Genomic DNA, 20523 nt, shown 5'->3' with positions numbered 1-20523 from the left:
TCGTCGAGACATGGAAAAACCTCTTGTCATGATGTCGGTATCGTGTCATCAAGATGCTGGCTCTTCTTCATTCGGACATCAACCGTAATTTTATCCAAAATATGAATGACACTCCACAACATGGTTGTATTGAATAATATCTCCTATTGCATAGTTTTAGTGTGTAGAAATTTAAAAGTAATTAATATGGTGATGTATGTCTCCTTTTGAACAAATACAATTTAAATTAATATTTGTAATTTTCACATTATTGAAAATGGTTGGATTTAAAATGAGAAACATAAATTTAGATGGGAACACATTACCTCAAGTTTCTGATAGACTGAAGAATGGTATTTATAGTCGATTTTGTCATGTGGGATTAAATAAATAATCAATATAAAGGGAATGAGATACCATTAGCAATTTAATTGTATGCTATAAAAATCGTTAATTATGTTGCAAACTGGTAAAACCTGCCACTTTTGTATTGCATGAAGAACCCACAATTCCAGCAACGTGTGTTTAAATAAATTTATTTGTCAAATGTAATATAACTCTTTTTAGTGCTATAATTTTTATTTCTTGCCATTTAATTTGGAATTTCATAAACGTTATAAATTTTACTTGCTTAATATAAAAATACGTGTTAAATATTATACAATGCCGTCAAACTTGAGAAGCTGATAATTGGGCTAAAACTCAAGAAGTTTCCATGTTTGATTAAAACCCACCTATAGAATATATTCAATTTCAATAAAATCATTATTCTCACCGTCCATCCTAGTGTCTCCTCAAGAGTAAAACTATCACTAATGACTGCAGTTTTAACTCCCTCTTTACTAACGCCATTTGCTTCTTTTGCTCTACGAGTAGAGTTCCGAATATAAGAATTCACCCAACTCCAACATAAAAGACAATTCAATATCCATCGTAATCATAATTATCCTCATACTCATATTCAGTGTCACCGTAAAAAATTCCTCCATATCCATCATCATCATTGTCGTTATATTCATCTTCTAAATCACCTTCTTTGCCAATTTTAGAAGCCTTCTCCTCCTTTTCATCTGAATTTGATTCTATTCTTTGTTTCTTGGGTTTCTCTGTAACCTGTTATACCAAAGAAATCCTAAGATAACTTCATGAAGTTTTTTTGTTTTTTAAAAAACAAATCCCTCTAAAGCAACCCTATGTTAGTCCGACTCTGAAGTATCCAGGTTGACGCGTTGAGAATAATCATATCCAACACTTCCAAGTCGGAGTAACATAGGTATCATACCACCCAAATGAATAAGTCTTTGTCAAATACAATAAGGGATACAAAAGAAATTACCAAGTATTTGTTTGTAAGTTCGTGTCTACGGTCTAACAATCAATTTGAAACATTAAAACAAATTAGGCATAAACATACCGGGTCATCAAAGAGCTTCTCCAATGCATCATAGTTTATTTTTGAACTTAATCTCTGCACAGAACCAATACAAGTATAAGCATTCAAGGCAAAAGTTAAGCAATTCGGTTAGTAGAATCCATATAAAGTACTAAAATGACAGTTTTACTAGTAAACATCCATACGTGCATGAAACACTTAAAAAATTATAGAACCTAAACAAATGCATGATTATGACAACAACTGTAGATTGCAGAAATGCGTGAATGCTAGGCCTGTCAAATGGATCCAAGCAAAATCAGCATTTCATTTTCAGGATCACTTTGTTCGACTCCGGGGTGGTTATCAAGGCATATAGCTAATCTGTCTACTAACTTTTAAATCTCATTGAGATTGTCTGCAAAAGGAGTATCAGATTAATCTCCTGTTCAAGGTTTCCATTTCAGTTAGGTAATTGCCTGATGGGATTAAATAAGAAGCCAACTTTTGACATTATTTTAACAAACAAATTCCAGGCATCCTAAAAATTTTGAATTGCATAATGTTTATACAAGCCAAGAAAGTGATATATTAACAAATTTTGATGTCTTCTGGTGAAAAAACAAGAGACAATATTGTAGTATTTAGTTTCTTAACCTGTTCAACCATATTCTTCCAACAAAGATGAAGCTCTTTTCAGTAAAGTCTTGTGTAAAAGGGATTTCCTTTTTTCTTTTTTAAAAAAAGACCTAAATCTTTTGATTGCTTATTATTTTAAAATTACAGAATAATGAGGCAATTTTACAGCCCTCTGGAGAGATTATTATTAGTTTTAGTTTCATTAACCCAAAATTACTTTAGATCTTAATTACTATAACACTACAATGTTCCCATTTCAAAGTGCAGTTTCATCATAATCACAAATCTATTCAGCCACGCGGTACCCCTTAGGCCAAAACAAGAAAGAAAGGCTATCTAATACCTTCCTAACCAGCATTCGCCGGGTTGCCTCGGCAGCAGTCTGAGCAGGACCTGCATCTTTTTCTTCAGCAGCTCGCTTTTGTTGCCTCTCCTGTTAATATAACAAAAGCAAACCAAAAAAAAAAAGAGAGAAAAACAAGCTAAAATAGAGGAAAGATTTCTGGAAACAATATATCTTAAAAAGATAAGTACCATAATCTAAAGACGATCATGGTTGGACATAAGAATTACATCTTGCAACATGCTAATTGCTAAGCTTAGAACAATGCTCATAATTAAAAAAGAAAGACAAACTTTGCATCAAGCCAAAGTGGCAAAAGTCAGCTGAAATAGAGATCAAGAATTAAGTGCATGCAATCCAGCTATTACGTGTGGTACCATTTATAGTTTGTTTTGCATTTTCATTTTAGCCTTTTAGATATTGCCTTCCATGACTATCTTAACAATAAGTAATAAAGTACAAGAGGTGGCTTGCATTTCTCTTGATATAATTTTCAGAAATCAGGAAACTTCCAATTTTTCTTGATATTCAAGAATCACCTTTCTAGATTTTGCCACTAGTTCTGCAACATCTGCAGCAAGCTTCTGTGCAGCTTGGAGATCCTCTGGGCATTTATCATAGTTGGCCATGCAAGCCTCCTTAGCTGCTGCTGCAGCTGCTTCCTTGGCTGCTTGTTCCTGCAAAGATTGCAGTATGATTAAGTTCCTGTAACTAGCTAGGTTTATTTATTTATTCAATAAATTCATGAAAGGAAAGTCGAGTTGCATTTTCCATTTACCTTCTAATACACAAATGCACTGAGACTCAAATAAATTATATCAAACAATTTCACAGATTCAGGGCTCAATTTGACCAAAAGTATGAGAAAAACCATCTAAAAGTCCGTCTTTTCAATAGTCAAATATATCTGAATTGTTCTTCAAGGAGAAATCATCCTCTTATGTATGTTTTTAACTAGAAAGATACAAAATGCTTTTCCAATGCCCTTACTTGAGCACATGCCAATGCATGAATATTGCATTTAATCTGTGAGATTAGAGTAGAGGAGGCCAAAATAATGTTGTACTTAACAAAGTCATGGTTCAAATCACCTCAACATATTCCCGGTTCATTTCTTCCCAAATGATCTTTTTGAAATGCTTCTCCTCCTCATTGTGAAGGTAACCATCAACCTGAAAATGTAATAATGAGTAGTTCCCAAGAGTGATAAGAAAATGACGTCAAAGTAAGAAGATAAAATTTAATGCACGTATACATAAATGCATGCATGCATTAATAAAGACATAACAGTTTAAAAGGCATGAAAATATTGTTGAGAAAAGGTGTACACTGAAGGCTATTTATATGACTAGATCTCAGGATGGTTGATTCTGTACCAGACCAACCAAACTCACCTCCTAAGAAAGTTATGAAGAACCAAACTCTAAATACTGAAGAGTAGACCTGAACAATAAACTGAGAGTAGACCTAAACAATAAACTTAGTTTAGGTAAATTGTAGTCAGTTCTTGAACATTTTTCCCTTTCAAATTGACAATTTTGTATTCTGAAGACTCAACTTTACAGATCAACCATTATTTAGACCCAGAGTAGCTCAGAAGAAACTATAACAATAGCGGTGCTGATTGCATAAGACAGACAACCACCCAAACGTTCAGGATTACTTTGGTAGCAGTGATCAAAGCTGAATTTAAGCCCAGTTGACTTCAAATCAAGTGTAGAGCATCTTAGATGGTTTATGAATGCAAGGAAAAAAGATGATATGCAAGTAAAAGAAGCAAAACAGTTAAGCTAGTCAAAGCTCAAGAAACTTGATGTAATTTACATAATTCTATATACATCTTAAAACAATATTCCATTAGACTAGGAAATATAACCAATGTAGTTAGTTTAGCACTTGGGTAGAGTATGAAGTACTTTTGTTTGTTAAAGTTCCTATGGACAATGCAATGTCAAAATACAAGAAAGCAGACTTATTCTGCACCTCAATATCATCAATATCAGAAAAGTTATCCGATCCATCATCACTATCATCAACTCCAGGTAACTTATCATTGTCACCCTCACGAATGGCTGCCTTGTTAGTTGCATCCTCTAAAAACCCTGAAAAATACCTTTTCTAATAAAAGATCTAGGGCATTTAGATAAAAAAGTCCAATTATTAAACCATGTCATGCATGATTACTCATGATAATAAAACTTACCACTATTTTCAGGTATTTCAGATCCACTTGCAAACGTGCTGCTAGATATGCTCTGGGTTATCAAAAACAACCACAACAATGAAATATCGTGCTAAAGAATGAAAGTTAAAACTATGCAGAAGATAACCTCATAATAAATAATAAAAAGATTCAAGTGTCCTGTCACAAAAATTTGAGAGAGGTTAATCTCTCATAATTAAGCAACAGAACAATTAATAAAGTCTTCATTACTAAGTTTTTAAACTAAAAAGAAGACAGCACCAAATTATGAGATCAGTTGGCACATGAGGACGGAGGAGAGAATAATTCTGCATGCTCACATGAATCTCACAATCCAGAAGATAACCTTATGATAAATAAAGGTAAAAAAAAATCCAAGAGAAGAAAGGACTCAAGCGTCCTGTGACAAGATTTTGAGAGTTCAGTCTGTCATAGTTAATCAACATAACAATAAATAAATTCTTTACCATTAAGTGTTTAAACTGAAAAGAATGACAGCACATTAAGAGATCAGTTAGCACATGAGGGGGGGAGGGGGCATTGTGAGAGAATAACCTTTTTGCATGCCCATGATGTGAATCTTGCAATCCAAAATATATGAAGTGTCTACAATTCAGATTCTCAACATTCACTGTCCTTAAGCCTTTAAAAAGGTATAATTACAGAACTTACTTTATTATTTTCCTCAATAGATAATTTTGCCATTCTCTCTTTCTCAGCCCGTTGGAATGCAGGTGGATCTGACCCTCCATCAATCCCTCCTGAAACCTTCATGAACTGCACGAGCCAGTAACAGCATGAACTTCAGCTTCAATGATAAAACAGTTTCCAGTAGTACAATTGTAGTGGGTCAAAGAATATAAAAAGGTACAAAAAAAACATGGGTGCCACCTCTTCATAACATTCATTACAAAGTCCATAGGCAAAAGGTTTTCTCCCCACATGCCTACATAGCACTTCATCTAAGCTGGTTTCTTTTGACCCAATATTTGGCTGTTTTTCAGTTAATGAACTAGTTCGAAGCTCCCTCTCCTTTTCCGTAAATTCCTCCATCTGGTCACAAGTTCAAAACAAAGGAGGTATTTTCAAGAAATACGAAGGAGGAAAAGTAACAAGATGTGGAATACAACAAATTCAACATGACACCTGAGGTAATGATGAAAAATTGGCATCAATTTTTTCATAAAATTAGTTAGATACTCTGTAGTGTGAACAAAAGTAACATCAACAGTAATAATAGTAAAGATTTAACAATCAAATTCTAGCATAAGAAAAAAATAATTGTACTGACACAAGTTACAATTACAACAACAACAAAGCTTTTTTCGCCCAAGATACTGCAAGCCTTATAGATCGGATTATGCCATCATGCTCTACTTAGGACCATATGCAGATAGAAAGTCATATCAACATCAAAAGGGGAAAAAAATTTCAAACTACTGTAAGCATCAGTTGAATATGGTTCTTCATTCCATAGTTTCTAATTTACAATCTTATTCCATTACCAATTTCCTAGCACAATGTAGTTCTATTTTACCATGCACAAGTAAAAAAATGCATACCGTTAAGGCTCCAGAGTTGGTATTCTCAAATTCAATCAACCGCTTTGACAATGTTGCTTCACAAATGTGAACAACCTCTATCTGATAAACAGACCTTAATTAACCGAACAATTTAAGAGAGAGAGAGTATAATAAGCAAAAGGGGGGAAAAACAAGAATCAACATGAATCTAAGTAAAGAAGAAATTGGAAAAACAAAAAATTAAACTGCCCACAAGCATAAATAAATAAGTATAATGAAATAAATTAAACTGAAAAAACAAAAATTCATTATCTAGCAGATGCTAAATGGTAATATCAAGCTATCCAGTATTGTTATGGCTTAAGGCTGTCGTGGATTTATTTTACTTTTGCTTTTTCATTTTTATCGTATTAAACTTCAGTTATTTTATGCCTCCACCTTTTAGTACCATGATGCTAAAGTTTACTTTACGGAAAAAGAATAAAAAATAAATAATAATAATAACAACATGGACATGTGCATATTACTACAATGAAAATTGTAGAGGGGGTCTTAGACAGGGCAGTGAGGCATCTAAAACAATCCCTACTCTAGCTTAGGCCAAGACATGAACCTAATCCAAAACCACCTAATATGAGTTAGGACCTTATTTAGAATGTGTATGAGAACAATCATGACATGGTTGGAAGTTAAAACATCTACTGAATTTCAAGCCCCTATCATAAAATTAAAATTGCAAAGCCTGTCAACCAAATAGTATAAATAAAAAGTAAAAACTTATAGATTTTCAAGCAAAAGGAACAACAACATATGATTATTAAAGAAGGCAAAAAACAAAAAGGTATGAACTATAACTTACAATCTTTGACTTAGAAAACTTCAGACCATGTGAAAGTGCAGAAATGTACAGTGCTGCACCACATAATCCACTGGGTTTCCGCCCTGTCTGTTAATTTGTGTTACAGTAAGATTTTAACTCCAAAAATTACCTAGATAATACACAGAATCAAAATAAAGTACTTTTGAATAAAATCACACCTGCATCCAGTCCCGTTTCATGCTAGCTAAAATGTCCCGTGCAGTTTTAACAACTTCATCATTTCCTTCTGGAATCAAAGCTGCAAAGTATATTGGTTATTATGCATGTCTATTATGCATGTCTAAGTTCAATGCACAAACACTGGGAGCATGCGATCAACTAAAAAATCTCAAGGTACAGAAATTGATTAAGCAACTTACCATTTGTAAATTTATGAATAAAAATTGAAGGATCAATTAGTTTCGGAAGATCCTTTGAGTCAGCAAGGTACAGCACATAGCAAAGTTGCAGATATACAGAGCCAAGCTCATAACTGAAGAAGAAACAACAGAACATCTGTCAAAAAAAAACCTCATCACGCAGAAACAGAGAGATAAAGAATTATCGAGCAAGTTAAATTTGTTTAAAAGGGGTAGAAAGGGGGAAAATTGCTTACACATTTACATGTAAATAATGTGAAAAATCAATAAGAAGGAATGGCTTTCCCTTTTGCCTGCCAAAAATTATATGGTTGAGGAGGGAAATAGTTCAACAGTTCAAAGAACAAAAAGAAACAAAAAAGTGATAAAAAGGAGGGTAAACAATTCAACCCTAAATTGAAGAAGAAACAAAAAGAATCATGTCGCTCATGATAGCTCTCCCTCTTTCTCTCTTCCTCTCCCTCTACAGTTCCCTATCCTGACTCTTTCATTCACTGACTGATTTGTGTATCTCTGCAATGATCTAATTTTCAAGAAAGTATAGAGCTAATTTGAATATTTAATATGGCTCTTACGAGCACAGCATGAACCTTTTGTGTTTTTTTCAACTAGTGGACCACTAGCTGAAAGAGATCCCATCCAATATTTTCTTTCTCAATTCCAGACCAGCAATATTCTTTCTGCATTCCAACCCCAGCCACAAACACATCTGTTTGACCAATATCAAACCCTAAAATACAAGACTCTTACCCTCGTTCTTGAAAATCCTAGTCAACAAAAAAATCTTTAACAATTACAGTATTACCCGCCTTTTCCTAAGCCAAACTCAAGCAAAATCCATGACCAAAAAACATATACGAGAAGATGAAGTAAAGAGTCACAGCTTATTGTGTTTTGCAGAAGAAAAAGTAGCCAATACTGCACAAATTTCAAAAAAGATTTGAAAGGAAAAAAGATCAGATACTTCCCATAAATAAAAGGATAGAAGGTAAAGAATCCCGCTTGTTATTTTACAAATGAGAACGAGAGGTTTGAAGTAGTAGAAGTTACTACCATCTGCATGACCCTATATTTTAGTGAAAATATGCATTTGTAAGTTACATGAGTGAAATTTTATTTTAGCAAGTGCTTATGCACATAATCAGTAGACGTCTACATGTTTGTTTAGTAAACTGAGATATAAACAGCTGAATCATCACATTTAAGTTTAAGACAATAGACCATGTTCGAATTCAGGCAATAGTATTTCCATGTAACCACATTACAAGTTTAAGAAAGAAGAAATTCCTCACCGACAGGCAAGATAAAGACATGCAGCCTGTACTAGCTCTGATCTGCGTCCCTTAGTGAAATTCCGTTCAAGGCCAACCTTCACAGTAAATATAAAAATAGCTTAAAATATTGAGGGGGGGGAGGACAAAAATAACAAGCATGAAATGAAAGTTCCGAAAAAGAAAACATACTTCATAAAACCGTAAAGCAACATTAGCAACATCATCACTATACTCGTCAATAAGCAATCCAGTCTTCAAAGATCTGATACCATCAAGAGCTGTATCACCATGAAATTAAAACCAGAAACAAGATATTTATAAGTCACATTGCAATAAGTGTGTAATGCTAACACATAATTAGCCACGACAACAAACTGAAATAACACATAAAAGTAAAGTTGAGCCTGCAATAAAGATGTCAAAAGGTTTTGAAATCAGAGCACCCTGAAAGAGCGAATTTGATGAAATGTATAAATAATCCTTTATCAAAAGTTGGCAACATATAGCTTCTTGCATAACATAGATGCAACTTAATAAAGCATACCTTTAGCTATGGTATGCTGGCGTGAATCTGAAATACTTTGCGTAGATTTCACAAAATTTCCAGATAGTTTGCTCTGGGAACAAAGTGAAATTAGCAATAGAAATCAAAATAAATGCAAGTCAAAAACAAGAAAGCAAAGATCAAGTTATCAACAAACTAAACAAAGGGAAACAAAACTTGAACTCCACAATTCAATGCACTTCACTCAATTAAAACACGTCTGACAATGAGATTAGCTTGCCAATTTCTTCTTCTGTTTGATGGCATATTCAGCCAGCCATTCTCGTAGTTAGGAAACTACAAATAGCTAGTAAGAAGTAATTGTCTATGACAAAAACAATGAACCTCGCACAAAATTTAAGAGTACATATCACCTAGCTTAAACCTAACTCGCATCTATTCAACTAAATTTTATCATAACATAGTTCCAAACTTAAAAATTACGTATAAAGAAAGAATCATTACTTGGCCAGATGAATCTTTAACGAATTGAGGTTCGGTTGCAAAAATGCAATCTTCCAACACCTTCCCGCAAAAAGTGCAAGACCTACAGAAGAGATAAATAGGTAAAATAAATAATGAAACAAGAAACTGAAATTTTCTCCAAAAAAGACCCACACTGTTTATGAGCAAGAAATCCACTTACAAAAGACCGTCGTCGACGCGTTCTCCAGTAACGTTTCTGGAGCAATTATTACAGTAAACCATCCTGCTCAATTACGAATTTAAAATTCTAAATAAAAGAATAGCGCCTTCTTCTTTCCCTTGCCTTCTTTTTCTCAGCAATCAAATTGAAACTATGAATTTTTCAAATTTAGAGTATGAAATCAAAGTTAGTAATAAACAGAATAATTTAGATCAAAATAGATTTATAAAAGCAATCGGAAGAAGAAATTTAGGAAGGAAAAACGAAAAAAAAAAAAGAACGAAAGAAATTGGAGGCTGAGAAGGAGAGGGAAGAGTGAGTCACTGAGTTGGGAATTAGTGGAACGGTTAAGAGATGACGTTACGTTTGGATTTAGGGACGAGATGAAAAAAACCGGGCCGATAGGTTTCAAACCTATCATTTAATTTTTTTTAATTAAGGTAGAGATTTTTTTTTAATTTAAACTTCTTGATTTAATGTCTCAAATAAGAAAATAAAATCATATTAGATAACTTCAGATTATCATTCCTTAGCTAAATTTCTCCTAATTAATCTAAAAATTGTTGCCTAAAATCTCTTAAAAGATACTAAAAAATAAATATTTAATTAAATAAAATACAATAATATAATAACCAAGTCAACCAACTTAATTGCAAAATAAATTACAATTAACTATTGCAATTTATAGTAGCATAATTATTAGATACATAGAATAATTGTAACATAACATGTCACTATTTGATTATCCCATCAACCATATTAATTTTTGACTACATAAATATATGAATTTTTTTAACAGAAATGACAAATTTGCTTTTTAATCTAATGTGCAATGACTAGTTTGTCCATTTTCTGAGTAGCAATGACAAAATGCAATTCAACTGCAAGTATAGGGACTTCCATGATACTTTTACCCTCTATTAAATATACAAATATAACACATTTAAAGAAATCAAAGTTAATACTGATAAATACAAAAAAATTTATTTGATTTTTTATGCATTTAATAATTTATGTTTACACAATTAACATTTAAAATATATTTAAAAAATATCAATTAAAAAATTTATGAAATCAAAATATATAATTTATTAAATTTATTTATGATTGCTTCAATGCGAACAAATTACTCAAGTAAACAAATATTTGCAGCATCTTAAGTCTGTCGTGGCGGCAGTTCTAATAATTGAGGACTCCCTTGCAACATTTCCATTACTTTAGCCATTGGCGGTCGATCTAATGGATTGGTTTGAATGCACCAAAGGCTCACTGCAATCAATTTCTTTGTTATTTCTTCTTCCTCTTTTGTTCTTTCTTCATTAATATTCAGGTTCATAGATTGATCAAGATGCTTATAAATCCATGAGGGGAAATATGTTTCACTAGTTTGGGACACTTCAACATTGATATTTTTTCTTCCTCCGACCATTTCAAGAACCATCATTCCGTAACTATAGACATCGGATTTATGAAGGGTGAGACACTTACGTCGCCTCTTGATGGGTGGTCGTACATCCACATATGGTCGAGCGTTTCCCTCTGTGAATTGTAAATGGCTCTCTGCATAGCTGGAGATAAAACCCTCCCCTAAGGGACAATACTTTCCACTGTTGAGAAACTTGATTGACATTCTTAAAGACAAGACTTCGAAAACTTCTCTAAATATTTTCAATCTCATTTTCACTGATATTTTCACTTTCAACAAAATCATACACATTGTCCATGTGAATAAACACCAAGCCATATGCATTTGTTAATTTTCCAATTTGGCAGGTAGTATTAAAAAGTATTGTAAAAAAAACCTATCAAATTTTATGTTACGTTTCGAATGATAGTTTGTTTAATCAATTATAGATTCTATTAGAAATCATCAAATAGATACTCATATATTCTGCATGCCCTTATTTGTATTTTTCCATATTTATAACTCTCTTAAATTCACGAACACTACATGTTTAATAGATTTAAAAAAAAATAGACACATGTTTAATGAACAATTTCCACAAAAATGTTTAAGTAGGCCGTGGGGGAAGTTCCAATGATTGAAGGCTTCCTTGCAACATTTCTAATACTCTAGTCATTGATGGTCGATCTAATGGATTGGTTTGAATGCACCAAAGGCTCACTGCAATCAATTTCCTTGTTATTTCTGCTTCCTCTTCTGTTATTTCTTCATTAATATTCAGGTTCATAGATTGATCAAGATGCTTATAAATCCATGAGGGGAAATATGTTTCACTAGTTTGGGACACTTCGACATTGATATTTTTTCTTCCTCCGACCATTTCAAGAACCATCATTCCGTAACTATAGACATCGGATTTGTGAGAAACTCCTCCCAGATTTCGAAAAAAATACTTCTGGAGCAATATAACCCGCTGTTCCTCTAGCACCTGTCATTGATACAACACTCTCCTTTCTTTCGCATAATTTCGACAAGCCAAAATCGGAGATCTTGGGACAAAAATTCTCATCCAAAAGGATATTGTGAGGCTTTATGTCAAAGTGCAAGATCCTTGTGTTACAACCTTGATGTAAGTACTCAAGTCCTCTAGCGATGCCGAGTGCAATGTCATATAAAGTTACCCATTCCAATTGACGACTTTGATTATCCGATCCTTGTCCATAAATGAACTTGTCCAATGATCCTTTGGGCATGAATTCATAGATCAAAGCTCTCTTCGATCTTTCAAAGCAAAAACCAAGTAAAGTCACTATATTAACATGAGAAGTTCTGCTAATGCTAGCTACTTCATTCATAAAATCCTCTCCATTTCCCTTCATTTCTCTTAGGAATTTAACCGCCACTAGATGACCGTTGGATAATTTTCCTTTATATACACTTCCGAAACCTCCTTGACCTAATTTATCATTGAATTTATTTGTCATTTTCTTGATTTCTTCGTAAGAGTATCGCTTTGGAGCAAAAGGACCAAACTTTGTGATGAATTCCTCAATCCTAGCATCGTCGTTCATCTTTCCTTGGCAGAGATAATTTGATAATAATTTTCCTTTGAACCATAAGACAATGAAGCATATAGTAGAAATCGATACAACTCCAACAACAGATCCTGTTTATGAATTATTAATCAATTTTTGCTAGCTCAATAGATAAGATTCAATTAAAGTGAAAACATTGGTTAAAATAAAAAGAAAGCAGTGAATAAAATCGAACAATAAACTTAAAAAGAAAGGGTAAATCATCAAAATAGTCACTTTTGTTTATCTCGGGTTACATTTTAATCACTTATGTTTGAAATATTACATTTTCATTACTTACCTTACCATGTTGTAACATTTTAGTCACTAAGCCGTTAATTGTCGTTAACGGTGTAACAATAAGTTGACGTGGCATGTTAAATCATCATTTCAAACAAAAATTGTAGATTAAATTATACAACTGGCCCCTATATTTTTTCGTTTAGAGCTAAATTTTAACCTAAAATTTTCATTTGAAATGATGATTTAACGTGCCACATCAGCTTACCGTTACACTGTTAACTACAATTAACACTTAGTGACTAAAATGTTATAACACGATAATGCAAGTGACTAAAATGTAATTTTTCAAACATAAGTGATTAAAATATGACCTGAAACAAAAAAAGTGACTATTTTAATAGTTTACCAAAAAAATCATAAAAGTTAAAAAAAAAAAGTATGATTATTAATTTAAAAGAAAAGCATTAAAAGATATAGAAAGAGTATATACATTTATTTAAAATCAACTTAATTAAAAGCTATTTCAACACTACAATTATAGTAGTTGTGATGTATTTAGTGTGTGCTTAGAAGATATATAGTTAATTCAAACCACATTATTACCCAACAGACAGTTTCATACCTATGATTATTGAGTCAGCTTCAACTTGGATTTGGACCCACCTATTAAATACCAATATACAACACAAAGCAATCAATTAGTTGCTTTACGATTTCAATTATTTAAATAATTTCAACTCCTTTTCTTTCTTTTTTTTAAGTTAAGCATTCACATCCAATTAATATTACTATCTTAAAACAGAAAATAAATAACATGTTGAATTGTATAAATGGAAAGTACATACATACCTCTGGTATTATTGTTTCCAGTATTTGCTGGGGATGGTGGGAGAAGGGCTCCATGGCATTCGTTGGAATCCGGTGAACTCTCAAATCCTGATGGGCAGTAGCAGAATGTTTGATTGTTGGACTTGTCAAAACCGCAGGCTCCACCAGAAGCATTGCACTTCCGGCAGGCTTCCGTATCTTCCTTCCATTGCACCTCGAATCCTGTTCCCAATGCTTCTTCCAAATCCAGGGAATCGTTTCGAAGTCTTTCCCAGGAAGATTGAAGAATCGGGACTCTAACATTAGCTGAACATCCATCTGGACGAATGTTATCTGTAGTTATGGAAACATTGTTGTAATTTGAAGAATTGCAAGGGAAGATTCCAAGACTCGATGAAGATTGGCAGTCGTAGGACAGAGTAAGATTGGTATTTCCAGAACCTAGAACGAATGGCTCAGAATTCAGGATCGAATCTTGAATTGGAATTTGAGGATGACAAGAGCCATTCTTGATGAAGTCCTCCCTAGCAATCCTTAGAATTCGACTTTCATGATGGATGTCCAACACTTCATACTTTACACCAACAATTTCAATCTTAGTAGTATTAGTAAAAACGTCACAGTGAAGCTCCAAACCAGGATGTCCGCATTCTGGATCTCGATCACCTCCGGAGAAAGGATATCCAATGGAGATATTCCCACATTTAAACACTGCATTGCGGCACTTCTCGTACAGTTGATTGGGACTGGGTAGTGAAAACAGGAAACCCAAGAATAAGCAAAACAGAAGTAGAGGCAGAAAGAAAGAGAAATCATTTTCTTTTCCAAAAATTCAAAGCAGAGATGGAAGAAACGGTTGATTGCCAATGCTACCGCGGACCGGTGACATCAACGGACACCATTGCCTTAGGATCGCCCGTTCTCTATATTGAAATTTGCATGCATTTGTTACCTGGTGGAAGGGGTAGGGCAGAAAGTAATATCATAATCAGCGTCAACACAAGTGAACATACTGGTTGCATCATCATAGGCGTAGCTATACGCTGTAGGACACGCAGTCTTGAAGAATTGTGAGTAAGAAGTGGGCTGGCACGTAGCTTGAGAACCATAATCTCCGGTGCAGCAATACTGGGGCTCCCCAAGAGCAGAGCAAGCACTCTTACATGCAACTGTCTCACTCCCATTGACAACCTTAAGCTCCGAAGGACAGTCATCATTCAAATCCGCAACACATCCAGATGAGTTACAGTCACCTCCAGTTCCACCATGTGGGGATATCATCAATGGTAGATTGAATCCATCAACAAGGCTAACATCATAGAAATCGGATCCCACAGAACTATCGAAAGTAAACTCTGCAAGGGTTGCCAGGGGCCTGGGCAACCTACCAGAACACTCTGGTCTAGATGTGCCGCAGTCCCCGGTGAGGCAAGAGAAATTGCCAGAAGAGTCTTGAGTGCAAAGAGTTCGACCCCATATTCGACCTGTCCAAGATCTTGGAATAGAAATAGATGTTGATTCACCGGGATTAAGACTGAAACCTGTAGTAGGAAAACTCTGTGAGCCTCCGCTCTCTGTTATCACCCCTGGCCAAACTGTATAGCTGCAATTATTTACAATAGTAAACATCGATAGACGAGCACCTGTGCAACAGGAAAATGAATTTAAATCTACACAAAACATATATACACACACACAAAAAGAGTTAAATGAACAGGGACAAGACAAGAAAAGGATCCAAGCCGAGTTTCAAACAGGAGAGTTTATAAGTTAAACTGAGAGAGGCCTTGAAACAGAACATACTTGTGTTAACCACCCAACCCAAGAGGAAGTTATTAAACCGGCAGATGCACGCAACCCTAATCTTAATTTTATTACCATTACCCAAAAAGAATAGTTCTAAAATGGAAAGTGCATGCATACATACCTCTGGTATTATTACTTTGTGAAACAGCAACCTCGAGCATCGTGAATGATAAGGAAAGCAAAAGAAGAGCAAGATCTGATGATGCTGATGCTGATGCTGATGATTTCATTTTCAATTTGTTTTTAGAAAAATTTCAGAGAAGAGATAGTAGGATAACCAGTCAAATGATAATAAAATAGAAACCATTGATTTTTGTCTCAGCTCAGCTCAAATGAATTTCGAGGAAATTGTCAAACAAAAGGGTTTGACTATAAATTCGGCCTTTAAGACTTTTAGCTTCCCAACATAATTACCTGTCCAAAGGAACATAGATGGACATGGCTCATGTTATTAGTTTCTGTTTCTGTTGGATTTCGGATAAATTATTTTGTATTTTGGGCCGATCCAGTTTGGCCTTATTTTTTTATGTATTAATTAAAAATATCATTTATTATTTAAAATCTAAGTATAAAATATAAAAATTTAATATAATTCTTTAATTATAAAATTATTTTAATAAAATTTAATGATGAAAATGTATGATTTTTTATAATCTTATAATTCTTTTCAAATATATATAGAAAAAAATGCAAAAGTTTCAATAGGAGAATCAAAAACCGTATAACTAAACAACCAAAGATCTAATTAAAACATGAATCAAATGTCATTATCAGATAGCTGCTCGCAGTTTTCTTTGTCCAACTCAAAAAAAGAAAAGAAAAGAGAATTCGATTTAGGTATTATCGAATTGAGTTCAAATTTAAATAATTTAAACGATCACATTTAAAATTTTCATAATTCTATAATAAACGCCTTCCCTTTCAACAATTTGTAGAATCCTCAATCAAGAATTCAAATATCGGATCTCGTTGAAAGTCCCCTCTCCAACTGGACTTTCTCTTTTTACATCGTCCACTGCGGGTGAAATAGCATGACTGCGGGTGAAATACCATCATTCAAGACCACAGAGCCTATCAGTTTCTGTCCATTTGGAGCTACAAATTTGCCAATAAAATTCAGGCCAGACATCTCACTCTTTGTTCTATCCTTATTATACTAAAAAAATCATAATATTTATTTTTGGAGGTTTTTTTGGAGGTAACAAAAAATGTCCGGGCGTACTGAAATAGGATGGAAGACGTTTACAATTTATTAACTTTTCAAGGTATTAACCCCTCTTGATTTGTACCAGAAAACTTGGCAGTATAATCAAACTTACACTTACTATTATTGAAAATTTTCAATTCGAGGTTAAGCACAAATAATCCACATGACAATCAAGCTCATTTTCTTCTTTAGATAAAAAATCGAGGCATCAGACTTCGAGACAACAAATCCCAGAGAGACAAGAAATGTCTTTAGCTTCTCAAACCAGGCACGGGGAGCCTGACGAAGTCCATACAACGCTTTCTTTAGATGACAAACCAAAGATTTACCATTGGTGTCATAATGAACATAACCCGGAGGTTGTTGCATAAAAACTTCAGAATCAAGATCACTATTTAGAAAAGCATTATTAACATCCACTTGCCGAAGCAACCAGCCCCTGGAAACAGCAATAGACAAAACAATTCTGATAGTAGCTGGTTTAACCACAGGACTAAACGTTTCCTTAAAATCACATTCCAGAACCTTAAAACAACCTTTCGTAACTAACCGAGCCTTCCAACGGGCAATAGTACTATTATAATTCCTTTTAGTTTTGAACAACCACTTACATCCAATTATTTTACGATCAGATGAAGCTGAAACCAGCTCTCACGTAGAATTACGAATAAGAGCATCATACTCATCTTGTACTGCGGCTTTCCATTTAGTAGTAGTCATAGCTTCCTCAATCGTAGAAGGTTCTAGAATTTCAGCAGTTAAGGCTTTAGGCTTAAAAACACCAACCTTAGCCCGAGTAATCATTAAATGAGTATTACGTACAGGATTTGCACTAGTTGAACTAGTAGAAGAAGATGAAACACCTTCAGATATTGCAGAGTCAGACTGAACATTACTACTTGAAACATCTGGTGACTGAACCAAATCATCATTAGCCACACCTGCTTGAGAAGTAGTGGATGGAGACATCAACTCAACATCTTGAAACGGATGAGACGACATATTAGGCCATACAAGAGGAACAACCGTTGAACTAGTCTAAAGAGAAGAAGATTCAGACTTTCCATAGCTAGCTTCAGAAAATAAAAACCGCAGCTCATCAAACACCACATACCGAGAAACAATCACCTTACCTTCTGGTAAAAGACACTGATAACCTTTGTGACGAGAACTGGAACCCAAAAACGTAGACGGCTGAGAACAAAATTCTAATTTACGACTAACAAACAGACGTAGATAAGGGAAACAACAACAACAAAACACCCGAAGATAATCATAAGTAGGATCACTTCTATAAAAAGCTTGAAACGGAGAACACTCTTGAAGAAAAATAGTAAGAAGTCGATTTATAAGATGTACGGCACAGCTAAATGCATATCCTTAGTAGTCCATAGGCATATGTGCTTGAGCTAACAACGTAATACCTATTTCAACAATGTGTCTATGTTTACATTCGGTGACACCATTTTGTTCAGAAGTATACGGACAAGTTAACCGATGAACAATACCTTGAGACTGTAAAATAGACATAAGACTCTGATATTCACCACTGAAATTGCTCTGAAATTGCCTAATAAATCTACCAAATTGAGTCTTGACGAACTGATGAAACTGAAGAAAACATTCTACAACTTAAAATTTCTGTCGTAAAAGATAAATCCAGGTGAATCTAGAACCCATGTCAATAAACGAAACGTAATACCGCTTATCATCATATGCAACAGACCCAGGTCCCCAAATATCAGAAATAATCAATTCAAACGGAAGACAGTTAGTGGTTGAAACTGAAAAAGGTAACTTATGTGACCTGCCTTGCTGACACGCAGTACAAAAACCATCAAAACTATATTTATTTGAAACAATATTACATTTATTAAGAACAGTCTTAACCACAGAAGCAGACGAGTAGCTTAGCAGATTATGCCATAAAGCAAAAACTGGACAATCTGGAACTTTAGGTTGGATTTGAGAATGAGCAGCAAACAAAACACCATTAGATGAAGACGACACATCTGGTACAGAAAATTGATATAGTCCATCACGAATGCGACCCGTCAGCAACATCTCTCGGGTCACGGCATCCTTTAAAACATAATGTGTAGAGTGAAACTCAAAGAAAACATCATTATCGTAAGTAAATTGTGAAACTGATAAAAGATTTTTCCTTATACTTGGCATACATAGAACATTAGATAGGCGTAACGACTTAGACTGTGTTGGGATAATAGCATTACCGATTGAGGAAATATGTGCAGGAGAACCATCACCCATTAAAAGAGATGACATACCTAAATACGACGTGACATCATGTAGGGCAGAAACATCGCGACAGACATGATTACTCGTACCAGAATCAAGATACCAAGAAGTGGTACCAATATGACCAGGAACATATGAACCATCCTTACCAGCATTGGACCCAGGTTAAATAGTATGAATAGAAGAGTCAGAAAAATTAGAGGCATGCAAATCACCTAACCGAGGAAGACCAATACACGGATTGAACCCATCATAAACTCGAGCACGTGGTTTAGTTGACCTCAAAATTGGACCACCACCAACTGGGCCAGTAGGACGTATACTCGGGCCATACCCAACCGGTCTATACAAACTGGATTCAACATTAGCAAAACTAATAGTCGGCTCAGAAAACCCATTTTGCCTATATCCAACATCAACACTTGGCCCAGGAAATTCATTTTGCCTATACCCAACATCAAATGGTCCAGCATCATTAAACCTAGGCCTAAATTCACCAGCCTAAGAACGACCGAAATTTCGATCCCCATGTTGACCATCAAACACAACCGGCCTACGTGGAGCATAACCACAAAAATTTTGGTCAAAATTTAGACTATTACTTTGACCGGCATAGTAATATTGACCAAAACTCACCCTCGAACTTTTCTGTTGACGAAGAGCCTGCCCTTCGCCATAACCGCCAAGCATCGATGATAGAAACCCTTAAAAAGAACACGTAGATACCACGACTAGTCATTCGATTCACGATGGTAACGATAATAACATCTTTGCATAACATGACCAAACCGACTACAGATTTAGCATTGAACGCGAGATCAAAAACTCTAACCACGGCCACGATTGAACCCACGACCACCACAGCGAACATCCCCCTCATCGAATGATGAATTTTCAACAACATTCGCAACCAAAACAACATCCTGAAAAAGTCGCGCCTGATGAGCCTCACAATCCACAAGTGCATTAACTAAGTGCTGAAAGAAGAGGACGCCAGTTGACAGCCGGGCTGAAAAAATAACGGCTTCAAACTCTGACGGCAAACCTGCAAACAACATTTCGATCTTCTCCTCTTCCGTGATACGAGAACCATAAGTTTCCAAAATAGCACATAGCTCTTTAATACGAGTAACATACACCTTAACAGAAAGATTTCCCTTCTTTAAGGAATGTAACTCATGATGAATCCGGGACTGCTTCACTCCAGTATCGGCAACAAACAAACGAGTTGCTGTATCCCATACATCACACGTTTTGGAAGCATCAGTAAAAGAGGATTGATGCAATGAGCTTATCGTGGACAAAAGCCAAGAAGTAAGAAGGCGATCTTGCTGCGTGAACACCAAAGCGGCAGGATTTGGAGCACGAGAACCATCAGACAACTGAACAAACTGCGACGACAAAGGCAACGTACCACCTAAAAAACCAATAAGACCATA

The 20523-nt window shown here is 34.7% G+C and overlaps 4 protein-coding genes across 6 annotated transcripts; all 4 read right to left on the bottom strand.

The window, feature by feature from the left end:
- Positions 1 to 697: 697 nt before the first annotated feature.
- LOC105803599 (uncharacterized) lies at positions 698 to 10117 on the bottom strand. 3 transcript variants are annotated; one of them, XM_052624329.1, is made up of 19 exons: positions 9763 to 10117; positions 9582 to 9663; positions 9117 to 9189; positions 8762 to 8850; positions 8591 to 8667; positions 7543 to 7591; positions 7299 to 7434; positions 7098 to 7177; positions 6919 to 7005; positions 6099 to 6179; positions 5428 to 5589; positions 5209 to 5313; positions 4537 to 4588; positions 4317 to 4435; positions 3425 to 3505; positions 2873 to 3010; positions 2334 to 2423; positions 1394 to 1447; positions 698 to 1092 (listed from the first exon to the last, which is right to left on the bottom strand). In XM_052624329.1, exons 1-19 carry the CDS (start codon positions 9822 to 9824, stop codon positions 901 to 903), a joined length of 1809 nt encoding a protein of 602 aa, XP_052480289.1. In that variant the 5' UTR covers positions 9825 to 10117; the 3' UTR covers positions 698 to 900. The 3 variants fall into 3 exon arrangements, with proteins under 3 accessions (XP_052480289.1, XP_012491311.1, XP_052480290.1); XM_012635857.2 differs by having other exon boundaries at positions 7299 to 7411; positions 7535 to 7591; positions 9763 to 10116; XM_052624330.1 differs by lacking the exon at positions 7543 to 7591 and having other exon boundaries at positions 7299 to 7411; positions 9763 to 10116.
- Positions 10118 to 10918: 801 nt separating this feature from the next.
- LOC128034821 (LEAF RUST 10 DISEASE-RESISTANCE LOCUS RECEPTOR-LIKE PROTEIN KINASE-like 2.1) lies at positions 10919 to 11392 on the bottom strand. The gene has a single exon (XM_052623668.1). It carries the CDS (start codon positions 11390 to 11392, stop codon positions 10919 to 10921), a length of 474 nt encoding a protein of 157 aa, XP_052479628.1.
- A 539-nt stretch (positions 11393 to 11931) lies between these two features.
- Positions 11932 to 13612, bottom strand: LOC105803593 (PR5-like receptor kinase). The gene is made up of 2 exons (XM_052624332.1): positions 13607 to 13612; positions 11932 to 12833 (listed from the first exon to the last, which is right to left on the bottom strand). Exon 2 carries the CDS (start codon positions 12736 to 12738, stop codon positions 12070 to 12072), a length of 669 nt encoding a protein of 222 aa, XP_052480292.1. The 5' UTR covers positions 12739 to 12833; positions 13607 to 13612; the 3' UTR covers positions 11932 to 12069.
- LOC128031980 (uncharacterized) lies at positions 13427 to 15954 on the bottom strand. The gene is made up of 4 exons (XM_052624331.1): positions 15740 to 15954; positions 14765 to 15455; positions 13834 to 14558; positions 13427 to 13647 (listed from the first exon to the last, which is right to left on the bottom strand). The coding sequence occupies exons 1-4, from the start codon at positions 15846 to 15848 to the stop codon at positions 13613 to 13615; spliced, it is 1560 nt and encodes a 519-aa protein (XP_052480291.1). The 5' UTR covers positions 15849 to 15954; the 3' UTR covers positions 13427 to 13612.
- Between the last annotated feature and the right edge of the window lie 4569 nt (positions 15955 to 20523).

Source organism: Gossypium raimondii, chromosome 11, assembly GCF_025698545.1.
Source record: "Gossypium raimondii isolate GPD5lz chromosome 11, ASM2569854v1, whole genome shotgun sequence".
Taxonomy (NCBI): domain Eukaryota; kingdom Viridiplantae; phylum Streptophyta; class Magnoliopsida; order Malvales; family Malvaceae; genus Gossypium; species Gossypium raimondii.
Note: the sequence above shows the minus strand (reverse complement) of the source record. Positions and strands in the feature narration are given on the sequence as shown.

What these genes read in the sequence shown, in the direction of transcription:
- LOC128031980 (XM_052624331.1), bottom strand. Translation starts at nt 15,848, where the DNA reads ATGAAATCATCAGCATCAGCATCAGCATCATCAGATCTTGCTCTTCTT. An exon ending in ACAAAGTAATAATACCAGAG is followed by an intron (nt 15,456 to 15,739) that starts GTATGTATGCAT and finishes CCTGTTGCACAG; the next exon opens with GTGCTCGTCTATCGATGTTT. An exon ending in TGCCCTACCCCTTCCACCAG is followed by an intron (nt 14,559 to 14,764) that starts GTAACAAATGCA and finishes TTCACTACCCAG; the next exon opens with TCCCAATCAACTGTACGAGA.
- LOC105803593 (XM_052624332.1), bottom strand. Translation starts at nt 12,738, where the DNA reads ATGAACGACGATGCTAGGATTGAGGAATTCATCACAAAGTTTGGTCCT.
- LOC128034821 (XM_052623668.1), bottom strand. Translation starts at nt 11,392, where the DNA reads ATGTCAATCAAGTTTCTCAACAGTGGAAAGTATTGTCCCTTAGGGGAG.
- LOC105803599 (XM_052624329.1), bottom strand. Translation starts at nt 9,824, where the DNA reads ATGGTTTACTGTAATAATTGCTCCAGAAACGTTACTGGAGAACGCGTC. An exon ending in CCAGCATACCATAGCTAAAG is followed by an intron (nt 8,851 to 9,116) that starts GTATGCTTTATT and finishes ATGGTGATACAG; the next exon opens with CTCTTGATGGTATCAGATCT. An exon ending in GGCGAATGCTGGTTAGGAAG is followed by an intron (nt 1,448 to 2,333) that starts GTATTAGATAGC and finishes GGTTCTGTGCAG; the next exon opens with AGATTAAGTTCAAAAATAAA.